This window comes from Stegostoma tigrinum, chromosome 34, assembly GCF_030684315.1.
Source record: "Stegostoma tigrinum isolate sSteTig4 chromosome 34, sSteTig4.hap1, whole genome shotgun sequence".
NCBI lineage: Eukaryota > Metazoa > Chordata > Chondrichthyes > Orectolobiformes > Stegostomatidae > Stegostoma > Stegostoma tigrinum.
In genome coordinates, this window is record NC_081387.1 from 22,071,173 (window position 1) to 22,083,904 (window position 12,732).

The window sequence follows — 12,732 nt, forward strand, 5'->3', positions numbered from 1 at the left end:
TGGAAAGACACCACTGACCCTGCAGTGACATGGTTTGGTGCCCCCCTGGAAAGACTCCACTGACCCTGCAGTGACATGGTTTGGTGTCCCCCTGGAAAGACACCACTGACCCTGCAGTGACATGGTTTGGTGTCCCCCTGGAAAGACACCACTGACACTGCAGTGAAATGGTTTGGTGTCCCCCTGGAAAGACACCACTGACCCTGCAGTGACATGGTTTGGTGTCCCCCTGGAAAGACACCACTGACCCTGCAGTGACATGGTTTGGTGTCCCCCTGGAAAGACACCACTGACCCTGCAGTGAAATGGTTTGGTGTCCCCCTGGAAAGACACCGCTGAGCCCAGTCTGAGAACCACTGACTGATTCATCTCCAACACCGTCATGTAGCGCCACCTTCCGCCTGTGGAGCAACATTACAGGCTCAAAGTCCCCGGGTTCCTGCAGCTCACAGCCTCAGGGATTATGTGAAGAATCAGTCAGTGTCCTTTAATCCCGCAGATTGACAGCGGGCCGCAGTTTTTCCCGTCAATATTCCGTCCCAGATTGAAGTAGGGAAAGATCCTGTCAGAGAAAGTGTGGGTGAAAGTGTGGAGATGGGACATGGTGTCCGCCTTGTAAAATGACACCTGACCACCCTCATAGTCCAGGAAAACCCCGATCTTCCGGGGATTCCCACTCGGGGAGAAGGGGGTCACTGAGGGGCAGGTGGAGGCAAAATAACCTTTTCCGGGAATCAGCGCCACAATCCAGAATCCGGTCTCCTCCCGCTGGCGGATCCCCCCTTTCCTCTCCACAGACTCCCGGACCACTCCCAGATTCCACTCGGTCTTCACCCCCACCTCCACCTCCCAGTAATGTCTCCCTGATGTGAATCCCTCTGATCCCAGGACACTGAGCCAGGGATAAAATCTCTCCGGGGAGTCAGGGAGCGGCTGTGGTTTGTCTCCGAGTCTCACACTGGTCCGGTCCTCAGACAGGATGAGCCGGGGATGCGCTGTGTTCGGGTCCAGAGTGAGAGAGGCTGGAGCTGGGGGAGAGATCAAATAACACCGTCAGTGAGAGGGAGGGAGGGAGGGAGAGGGGAACGGAGGGGAGCAGGGAGTGAGGGGCTGAGCGATGGAGGGCGATGGCTGAGGTGAGAACCGGAAAGGGAGGGTGTGAAGGAGAGAGAGGGTCAGGGAAAGGGCAGTGAGTCGGGGTCAGTGCAGTAAGGGATGAGAGAGGAGGAATGAGGAGTAAGGATTGGGAAGGTGGAGGACTAGGGAGAGAGACTGATGGGGAGGAGGTGTGAGGCCTCATTTAGAGGGGAGTGGGTAAGGATATGAAGTGCAAGGGAAGAGCAGATGGAGGAGAGACGGAGAGGAAGGGGAGACAAGGAATGAAAGGTTACAGAGTGTGGGATTGTGAGGAGATGTGAGATCGGGTGGAGGGATGTGGATTGAGGGAAAAGGGTGAAGAATGAGGAGGTGTGTGAGAGAGAGGAGGTGAGAACAAAAGAGCAGTTTGAGAGAGAGAGGTGTGAACAACTAGGGGGTTGTCAGAGGGGGCTGAACAATGGGAGATTTGAGTGCTCTGATGAGAGTGGTGGGAAGGGCTAAACTGAGTGTCAAGGAGGAAAGATCAGGTTGGGGAGAGGAACATCATCTGAAGATCCAGGAGGAGTGAGGAGAAGAACGGGGAATTGGGCTGATGAAAAGTGTGATGGTAAGGTCAAGGGGGAGTGCACTGTGGAGGGCAAACTGAAACACATAGAATACAGGGAGGACTAGCCATTTGTATACAGAACTGGATCAAAGGTAATAGGAAGGAGAGAGTGAGGTGATGTGAGTGGGTGAGAATTGAGCCAGTGAGGGGAGGCAGGAGCAATCAGCAGCAAGGCAATGGGGAGATTGACAGAGCGTTACAGCGGGTTTGGATTTGTAAGGAAGGTTTAGGGAAAGTGGAGGGGAGCATGGTGGAGAGTCCGGGGAAATGCGGAGAAGTTTCTACCTTCAGAATGAAGAAAAGGGCGACGTGATGGAAGATGGATGAGCGGAAGCTGAGGAAGGTTTTGGGAAAGGGTGTGGAGGTTTTGTGAAGGGAGGGGACCGTTGGTGGTTGGGTCGGGGACTGCAGGTCAAAGTACAGAATGAGAGCATGAGGGGAGGGCACACATTAGATGGGACTGAGGGACAGTGCACTGCACAGGGCAAGAGCAGAGCAAGGTTGAGGGGAGAGTGACCAGATTGGGAAGCTTGCTGGAGGGGACAGTGAGGGAGAGTGAGCTGAGAAGATTTTAGAAGTAAGCAGGGAGGACAGAATGGTTTGAGATTGTACGGGAAGGGGAGAGCAGGAAGGAGAGAGAAGCACTGATGGGGAGGTTCGATTGGAGAGTATGAGCAACAAGAGAGTAAGGGGTAGGTGGAGTGACAAGGAGTAAAGATTGGACAGCGAAGGAGAGGAGAGAGTGAATTTTGGCAGGAGGACAATCAAGGTGATTGAGGACTGACTGATGAACAATCGAGAGGAATGGGTGGATGTGAGGAGTGTATAGGTGAATCGGGTCAGAGTTGGAGATGGACGCAGAAGGCCATGCTCTGTCTAGCTGAGGGACAGTATGTGGCAGGGACAACCCAAGAGGAGAATGAGTTGATGTGAAAAGGATTGGGATGGGAAGTCTCTGGAGGGGAACATGCGTGAGATGGAATCGTGCGTGGAAAGGGAGGAGGAGGGAAGAGAGGGGTAGGAGAGGCTGGGGGTGGATGTGGAGAATAGGACTGAATGTGTGGTCAAAGATGGGAGTGGCAGGAGGGAGCTGGCAAGAGCAGGAGGGAATGAGGGGTAGAGAAGGAGGTCCATGGAAGAGCGATGGGGAGGGAAGGTGAGGGGAGGAGGCCCTGCCTCGTGTCCAAAGGGGAGAATATAGTGAGGGATAGAGACAAAGACTTTGGAGGAAAGAGTGATGTGGTGATTAAAGAGGCTGAGTGTGGCGGAAGGCAGAGGCATGGGGTAAGGGAGAGGGGAAGGGAAGTGGAGGTGAACGCCATGACTGGGAGGAGGAGAATCAAGCAGAGGGTAGGAGACAGTGAAAGGGCGATGCGTGGGAGAAGACCAAGAGTGTGTGAGTGACTGAAGGGTTGCGGACAGTCGGGGATTGTGTGAGTTACAGGGATTTGCACTGTGGTGGGAGAGAGATAGGAGAATGAGTTAGAATAGAAACTGAGGCGGAAATGTGAGTGAGAGGAGAGATTAAGAGCGGGTGGGTATCAGGACATGGTGGCTGGGAGAGTGATGTTTTGATGCTGGAGTCGACTGGGTGTGTAGTGTGAGGTAAGAGAGTCACAGGGGAAGTGTGAGTGATGATGGAGGGTGAAAGGGAAGTGGAGGGACAATGGCGGGGTGCGGTCAGAGAAGGTGAGTGTGAGGAACAGGAGTAAATGAAGGGGAACTCTGAGAGAACGGGGCATTATGAGAAGGGATTGTTTCACTGGAGGGAGTGAGTGAGGGTGAACCAGAAGAAGAGATGAGAGGAAGAGATAGAGGGGAGGCAAGGGAGAATGGACAGGAGAATTTGGGATGATGAATGGGAGGTTGTGGAGTGAAAAGCAAGGGGGAATGATAGTTTGAGACACGAGACTTGTGAGACAGAAGGGAGTCTTCACAAGGAAGAATTGTAGAAACAAAGCATTAATTCAACAAAAGTAACCTGCAGAATTGCGAGGTGAAAATATGTTAGTTTTTTTATTTGTTCACAGGTTGTGGGGATTTCAGGCAAGGCCCGCACTTATTACCGAGATGGCAGTTAAGTCTCAATCACATTGCTGTGGGCCTGGAGTCACATGTAGGACAGACCGGGTCAGGATGGCAATTTCCTTCCCTGAGAGGCATCACTGAACCAGATTTCCCCACAATTAAACATGGATTCATGGTCATGATTAGAATCTTAGTTGCAGATTATTTTCTGCTGCAGCAGGATTCAAACGTAAATCCCCAGGACATTACCTGGGTCTCTGGATTACTGTCCAGCAATAATACCACGAGGCCATTGCCTGCCCAGTCTGCAGCAATTATGAGTCAGTAAGAAGTCCAGTGGGATGTTAACCTTTATCTCCAGATAAGTTGAACATAAAAGTAAAAACAAAATCCTTTAGTTATCGAGAGAAGAGGTGAATTCACTTCCTGAGTCAGAAACTGAAAGTAAAGTGAAGTTGCATTCGCTTGAGATGTTGCTCTGTGATCCGAGAGAGAAACACAAAGACAGAGAAAAGGCTGGAGATGACTTTAACCCATGGATCATGACTGTTTTTCATTAAGAAAGACAAATAACTTCTTAAGGGTTGTAACAGTTTCTGTCTCCTTTCAGGCATTGAATTCAGGACACTCACTGCCGTCTGGTTGAAAAATATTATGCTTAATTCCCCTCTAAAACTCTTGCTCCTTCCATTAAATTGATGTCCCTCGTTTATTGACCTTTCGACGAAGGGAAGAGGCACCCTCCTATTTACACAAATCATACTTCTCATAATTTTGTACAGCTTCATCAGACTCAACCCTCAAACTTCTCTGCCTCAATGAAAACAACCCCAGTCTATTGAGTGTGTCTTCAGGGGTAAAAGGTTTCAGCCAGGCAACATTTTGGTGACTCTGAGCCATTCCAGTTCAACGCTGTCTCCTGTTGGAATTTGTAAGTACTTCCTTAAAAAGGTCATGTGGAGAAGCTTTAAGAAGTCTGTCCTGTCTGAGCCTTTCATACTCTGCCTGTTACTGTTCAGAACGGGGAGTTTGAATTCCCCTGATATTATTACCCTATTATGTTTACGCTTTTCTGAGATTTTTTCAGATACATCAGCCCTTTATCTCTCTCAGACTGAGCTGGACCCATCACACACTCCAACAATATCATTGCCTCATTTTTGTAAAGTTCTCCCCATATGGCCTCCAGTGCACCTTTGGGGGCTCTGGCCTTCAGGAATAAGTATCGAGTTCAATAAATTCATGGTCTCAATACCTTCTCCAATGTTTTTCACCCATTACCACAGCCCAAGGTCTGCCATGACATGGGCTACTTTTAGCACAGCCAACCCATTTCCACCTTCTTATGGTCCCCATTAGCAGCTTTTCAGCCTCCTTAGCCACCCCTTTGTCTGTTTAACTGTTGCTCCTCCCTCTGTTCTCTGTCCTTCTTGGTTATTTACTGCTTTCCTGTCAACAGCCCTCTTCACCATCTGTGGCACCTTGTCTGGCAACTGGACGACAAATGGTAAATCAGCTTTCTCATCCCCTGATGCTGCCAGACCGGCTGAGTTGAAATGGCAATAATTGTTTCTCCTGTAGATTTCCAGCATCTGTAGTTTTTTAAAATTATATTTTAGGGTAAGTTGTGTTGTTGTGAATTGCCTTGGTGCATTGATAGCCAGATTAGACAGGCGACCCAGGGAAAGTGGGAATAAATATGATGATGGGGAGTTGGTAATGTAGACTGTGAGGGGGTGAGTATGAGATTATTCATAAGTGAGGTGAAAAAAATGGAGACGCAGAAGTGGGAAGTGACAGAGAGGAAAATTTGAGGGAATAGCAGAGACAGGTTGAGAGACAGTGAAGAGAAATAAGATTGGACTGTGGGGTGGTGGACAGAGAGGGGTGGAGGCAGCATGAAGCTGAGGGTGAGAGTGCGAGTGAGGGACAGTAATGGGAAGTGAAAAGAAAGGATGCAAGGGGAGAGGAGAGTGAGAGGAATGGGACAGACAGCATATGAGGACAGAGTGAGAGAGAAACACGAACAGGAGTAAAACAAAGGGTGTTGTGATTGATAGCGAACTGAAAAAGTCAACAATGCGCAGTGATTGGGAGCAAAAGTTAAGTGAGTCAGGAGTTAAATGAGAGGCAAGAGGGACCAAAGGCTAGGGTGTCTGAGGGTGAGGTTGGAGGAGCGAGTGAGTCAAGCAGCTTCTTGGCCTCGTGAGTCTGGGGGTTGGAGCTGGCAGGAGGCGGCATCAGGACCAGGGCAGGTCTTCTGTCTGTGCTGCCCCCTCCTCAGGCATTGTCATAGCTTTGCTCCATCTTCCCAATCCCCATAGGTTCACCCCATCCCTCACCAACCAGGCACATTGTGACCAACTCCATCCATTGGGAAACATCCCTCAATCCTTTTGACCAGAATTGGTGATTGTGAGGGGAGGCAGCAGGAAGGAGAGCGGATCGGAGGAAGGCAGGAGGGCATGGAAGTGTGAAAGACAGAGAGCTTGGGTATAAAGTGGAGGGAAGGTAATGGGGAAAAATAAACTAGAACAGAGAAGGGTACATTAGGATAGGGAAACGGCCGAATGAGGGTACCTGTGCAGGATGGGAGTGGCCTGGTGGGTAGGGAGGGTGCGAGAGTGACAGAGTGGAAGAAACAATGGGAATGAGGGGAATTGGCAAAGGGAGGATAATATTTCAGAAAGTGGGAGAGAGGTGGAATTGTACGAGACAGGATAGGGAGAAAGTAGCAAGTGTAGCCAGAGAATGAGGGCAAAGAGATGAGTGAAAGTGTGCGAGGGAGATCAGCTTTAGGGCAGGGGAAGAGAAACAAGGAGGAGGAGAGAAAGCAGGGGACAGGGAGAGATTGAGGAGGCGAGGGATTGGGGATGCAGAGGAAAGGAGGAGGAATCAGCTGGGACAGAGTTGAGGAGTCTGAGAGAGAGGGAGTGAGGAGAGAATGGGTGGAGAGTGTGGGTGGGAATTAGCGTTCCCTCTCAGCAGCGTGTTCATGTCATGATATTCCCTTTGGGCACGTGGCAGGTGTAACTGTATCACAATCTGACTGTGTACAGCTGCACACTGTAATGTGTGTAAAGAAAGCTAAAATGTGAGGGATTCTGTTGGGGGAAAAGAGAACTTCTGGAACAGGGAGATCGCACTGATGGGGAGGAGAGTGAAGGAACCAGGTTGCAGGGGGAAGGAGTCACTGCGTCACACAGCAGCAGAAAGGAGGGCTGAGGGTCTGAGAGAAACAGTGCTGCCCCTCCCACCTCCACATTGAAAATCAATGAGCTCAACTTTTCACTGCCACTACATCCATGTCCAGAAATCCAGGGGCTTCAGGGCTTGGGTGTCAGGGCATTGCAATCTCTGAAGACTGAAAACAGCCCCAATATGAGCAGATCAAGTCTGTTTGAGGGACTATCATGGTCCTTTAAAAATTTACAATGTCACTATAAGCTCACCATGAATCATGGAAGGCTACAGTGCAGATAGAGGCCAGTCAGGCCATCATCTGTGGGCTCAGTGACTTTAATGAAACATGTCATTTCATCTTTTCGAGGACAACTGGCGATGGGGAACAAATCCTGGCTGAGCCAGTAACACCCATACCCCACATTCAGATCCAGTTGGTGTTGTTCAAGCTTACAATGATGGAAATGTAGATGGATTTCAGAAGCGATCACACATTAATGGTCTCTGTCAAAGAAAGTAAAGTCAGGGAACACCTCTAAATACAGAGGGATCCAGGCTGGCTATTTTGAGATGCAGTTTATTAAATCTCCGAAGAGAGTTGCGGAGCATGAAATGAGAGAGATCCATCGACCAAATGATCTTAGATGGAAAGCAGGAAGGAAAGTTGGATGGGCAGCAGTTACATGGGGAGAGAAGGTGGGTTCAGTGGAAAAAAACATCTCAACAAAAAGAAACTTCAACATTGGAGTCAACAATGAAGCCTAAAGACAGCTAGAACACAGCTCAGAAGAAAGCTAACATCTGTCCTGAACCCAGCATAGCTGCAGTGCAAATACAACTGCTCCAATTTGAAAAGAGATAAAATGAAAAACTAATTAGATTTTTCAGTAATCTGTAACTCTATCAATTTATAAATACTTCTTATTTGCAGATTTCATGACACACCAAACACACAGCTTGAGTCAAATGTCAGCTTTTTGCCCCTCTGTATCTAATGGCTGAAGGATCTTGGACTGGGAGCTTTCTCCATTGTGCCTTGACAGAATTTCTCCCAAGCTTGAGTGTGATGGCCTCGTAGTATTATCGCGATACTATTAATACAGAAGTTCAGCTAATGAGATAACAAGGTGTATAGCTGGATGAACACAGCTGGCCAAGCAGCATCAGAGGAATGGAAGGCTAATATTCCGGGGAACCGATTTGACTCCTGCCTTGTCAGATGGTGATTTTGAATTCAGTTTAACCGTGCCACCAGTGTCAAGTATCAGCAAAACCCATCTGGTCATTCATGTTCTTCAGGGACAGAAATCTATCATCATCAACTGGTCCACCTACACATGACTCCAGATCAGTTTGAATCTCACTTACACTGTGAAATGGCTGAACAAGGTATTCAGTTGCATCAAACACTGCAAAGTCTCAACAAAGGAATGAAACCAGAAGGAAGATCTGACATTGACCAAGACACTGGAAAAGACAATGATTGAAACAGCCCTGTCAACCCTGAAAAGTCCTCCTTAATAACATCTGGGAATTCTCACAACACGGGGAGAGCTGTCTTACACGCTAGTTAAGCGACAGCCTGACATAATCATACTTATGGAACCATAGATTCCAGACAATGTCCCAGACACCACCATCACCATCCCTGGATATGTCTTTTCCCACCAGCAGCACAGGCCCAATAGAAATGACAGCGCCGTGGTGTTTACAATTGAGATGGAGTTGCCCTTTGAGTCCTCAACAATAATTCTGCCTCCCATGAAGTCTTGCGGCTTCTGTTGGTACAAAGTTGGGCAGAGTAATTGTTGAGTGAAAGGAAGGAAGCTAAATTGTGTCGGAGGCTTGGGGACCGCTTTGCAGAACACCTCCGCTCAGTTCGCAACAAACAACTGCACCTCCCAGTCGCAAACCATTTCCACTCCCCCTCCCATTCTCTTGATGACATGTCCATCATGGGCCTCCTGCACTGCCACAATGATGCCACCCGAAGGTTGCAGGAACAGCAACTCATATTCCGCCTGGGAACCCTGCAGCCATATGGTATCAATGTGGACTTCACCAGTTTCAAAATCTCCCCTTCCCCCACTGCATCCCTAAACCAGCCCAGTTCATCCCCTCCCCCCACTGCACCACACAACCAGCCCAGCTCTTCCCCCCCACCCACTGCATCCCAAAACCAGTCCAACCTGTCTCTGCCTCCCTAACCGGTTCTTCCTCTCACCCATCCCTTCCTCCCACCCCAAGCCGCACCCCCAGCTACCTACTAACCTCATCCCACCTCCTTGACCTGTCCGTCTTCCCTGGACTGACCTATCCCCTCCCTACCTCCCCACCTACACCCTCTCCACCTATCTTCTTTACTCTCCATCTTCGGTCCGCCTCCCCCTCTCTCCCTATTTATTCCAGTTCCCTCTCCCCATCCCCCTCTCTGATGAAGGGTCTAGGCCCGAAACGTCAGCTTTTGTGCTCCTGAGATGCTGCTTGGCCTGCTGTGTTCATCCAGCCTCACATTTTATTAAGCTAAATTGTGTCGTTCCTTTCCGAGATTTGTGCTTTACCTGTCCTTAGAAATTTTTTAAAAATTGTATGGCTGTGAGCAGCAGCTGAAGTTGTCAGAGAGCATCAAAAATTGACAGAATCGAAAAAGCCTCACGGGTGACAGGCAAAACTAGAAATCTTGTTTTGATGTTGTGCCAATCAGTTGGAACTTCGCCAATTCATTTATAACTAAACGCAGTGAATTAAAGCCAATTGAACTTAAAAACTGATGGTGTTGGCAACCTGAAACCAATTATATTATAACAATGTGATTCTGTAATTACGGGTAAAGAAGACGAGATCATTTGAAAAATCGGAGACAGCCCACTGCCCTCTGAAAGAGAAACACTGCCACCTGCCAGAGTTAACACCATTCAGCTCTCAGAGAAAGCCCATTGAATTCATTACAGGCACCACGGTATGTTAAAGCAAAGCCCTCTTTGAAGAAATCGTAGAGGTAAAACATCCCTGTCAGAGGAATTAGTGGAAGAAAGGTGTTTGTGAAGAGATTGGAGATTACAGAATATTCCAGAAGACAATCTGTGCAAACTTGGAGAGATGAAGTTATAATTTATTGTTTCTTATTAATTGGGCTTACATTAGTGGGACTCGTCCTTATTTAAACAACATTCCAGTAACATTTAGACCAGTTGGGAAGTACTTAGCAGTAGAAGCAGAAATTATCAGCTTGTTAGTAAGTTTGTTAATTTGTTCATTGTTGTGTTAAATTAATAAATTGTTGCTTGTTATTTGTAAAGTGGATGTCAGAGATTTTCCTACTTTCTTTTAACCATTCCTTGAATAGATTACAAGGGGAGAGACAAGCTTCTCTGGATGTTTCATGGGTAGTTAGCAGAGGGGAACACAAGCCCTGTCAAACCAGATTGGGACTTGTGTTTTAGTTTAAGGGTCAGAGGGGTTTGGCCATTCCTCATCATAACAACGTTAAACATGGGTAAGGAAACCTCTTTCTGGTTACCACCTAGTGTCCTCCCTCGTTTGATGAATCAACTCTTCTCCATGTTGAGCCACATTTCGGGGAAGCACTGTAGTAGCAATGGAATAAAATGTCGTCTCGGTGCGGGATTTTAATGTCCATCATCAAGAGTGGTGTGAAAGCAGTCCGACTGTTCAAGCTGGGTCATGTTTTAAAGGACATAGCTGCGAGACTGGGTCTGAGTAGGTGTTGAGTGAAAAACATGTTTCAAACACATTTAGCAACTTTAGCAATTCAATTCACACCACATGACAGCAAATACTGGTCAGCAGCCCTGGATTGTGCAAAATGGCAATGTACCCTGACATCATAACAGCGATCGGACTGAAGACTTGTTATCCAGAATTTACTGCTTCCTTCACCAAGCTGCTCCAGTACGCTTTCAACACTGGCACATACCTGACAGTTTTGAGAATTCCCCATCTATGTCCTGTACATAAAAAGCAGGACAAATCCAACCCAGCCAATTAGTGCCACATTAATCAACTCTCAATCTTCAGTAAAGTGATGGAAGGTGTCGTCAACAGTGCTATCAAGCAGCGCCTGCTCAGCAATAAGCTGCTCAGTTATGCCCGACTTGGCTTCTACCAGGGCCACTCAGCTCATTCCTGTGTGGCCATGAGGTTGAATTAGTCCTTGCCTTTGAGATCATGAGCATTCCTTTCTCCAGAGAAGGAAGAAAAGGGCCCTGTACTGAAAGGTGAGGTGCCATAGAGATCAATTCTACGGCCCCAGCTGTGCAAAATATATGTTTATTATTTAGAAGAGGGAACTAAATGTAAATTTTCAATATCTACAGTTGATACAATGCGTGGGTGAGTGAGCTGTGATGAGGATTCAGAGCTGTTACCGTGTGATTTGTACAGCCTGAGTGAGTGGGGACATGCTGAGCAGGAAAATGTGGGCAATGTGAGGTTATCCACTTTGGGAGCAAATAAACAAAAGCAGATTATTATTTGAACGACTGTAAATTGAGAGAGAGGATGTTCACTGAGACCTGGGTGTCTCTGTGCACAAGTTACTGAAAGTGTCCAGCTGCAACAGGCAGTAAAGAAGGAAAACTGCAGATTGGCCTTGACAGGGAGAGGGTTCGAGAGCAGAAATAAAAATATCCTCTTCCTGCAGGATATTCCTGCTCGAGGGAATGCAGCGAAGGTGTATCCATTTCATTCTGAGGATGGCAAGGCCGATGTATGAGAAGAAATTTAATCAGCTCTCACTACGTCACTGAAGTTCGGTAGAATCAGAGGGAATTGTATCGATATTGATAAAATCCGAACTGGAACGGTGAGATCAGATGCAGGAAGGACATTTATAACGTTGGTGGAGTCCAGAATCAGGGGTCATAGTTTAAGGATAAGGGGGCAACTTTCAGGACAGGGATGAGGGAGATTTTTTTTGACCAAGACAGTGATGATGAGCTGATTGAATTCACTGCCACAGAAACTGGTTAAAGCCAAAATATGAAAAGTTTTCAAGAAGTCAGCAGATACAGCTCTGTGGCTAAAGGGATCAAGGGATATGAATCTCTCAGTCTTCAATACACAAGCAGAGCAATGACAATGTATGTGCCCCACCTGGCTGGTTTATACTACCATATGACAATATGATACATGTGTAGAATTCAGCTATTTGGCCCACTGGGTCTGCTCTGTCGTTCGAACATGGCTGATACGTGCCTCAACCCTATACTCCTGGCTTCACCCCTTAACACTTGATCTTCTTACTGATCATGAATCTTCTCCCCATAACCCTTGATCTCCTTGCTGATCAAGAATATATCTATCTCTGTCTGATATACACTCAATGAATGGGCGTCCACCACCCACTGCAATAAGGAGTTCTACACATTCACCATCCTCTGGCTGAAGAAATTCTTTCCCATCCCAGTTCTGAAGGTTTGTCACTCACTCAAAAGCTGTGCCTTTAAATCCTCATCTCTCCTACTCGTAGAAACATCTTCTGCTTGTCCACTCGATCTAGGTCCCCCGTTATTCAATCTGAAGCCTCCTCATCTGTCCATAATCCATCGAGTACAGACCTAGAGCCCTCGACTGCTCCACATATGACAAGTCCTTCATTCCTGGGATCACTTCTGTAATCCTCCTCTGGTTCCCCTCCAATGCCAGGATCTCCTTCCATTAATACAAGGCCCACTTTCAGTTTTAATATTCCTACACCTGCTGAACACTTTCAGTTAATCAATTTCCCAATTTATTTCACTGCAGGACTTCAAGAACCATGATTTAAAAGAACTAGTCTTTGTTCTATCAACATT

The 12,732-nt window shown here is 47.5% G+C and overlaps 1 protein-coding gene across 1 annotated transcript; it reads right to left on the bottom strand.

Annotated features, from left to right (window-relative positions):
* Positions 1 to 477: 477 nt before the first annotated feature.
* On the bottom strand, positions 478 to 1,035 carry LOC132206242 (erythroid membrane-associated protein-like; the record flags this gene model as incomplete). The annotated part of the gene is made up of 1 exon (XM_059639619.1): positions 478 to 1,035. A coding segment is annotated over one exon (558 nt), but the record flags the coding sequence as incomplete, so codon positions are not given.
* Between the last annotated feature and the right edge of the window lie 11,697 nt (positions 1,036 to 12,732).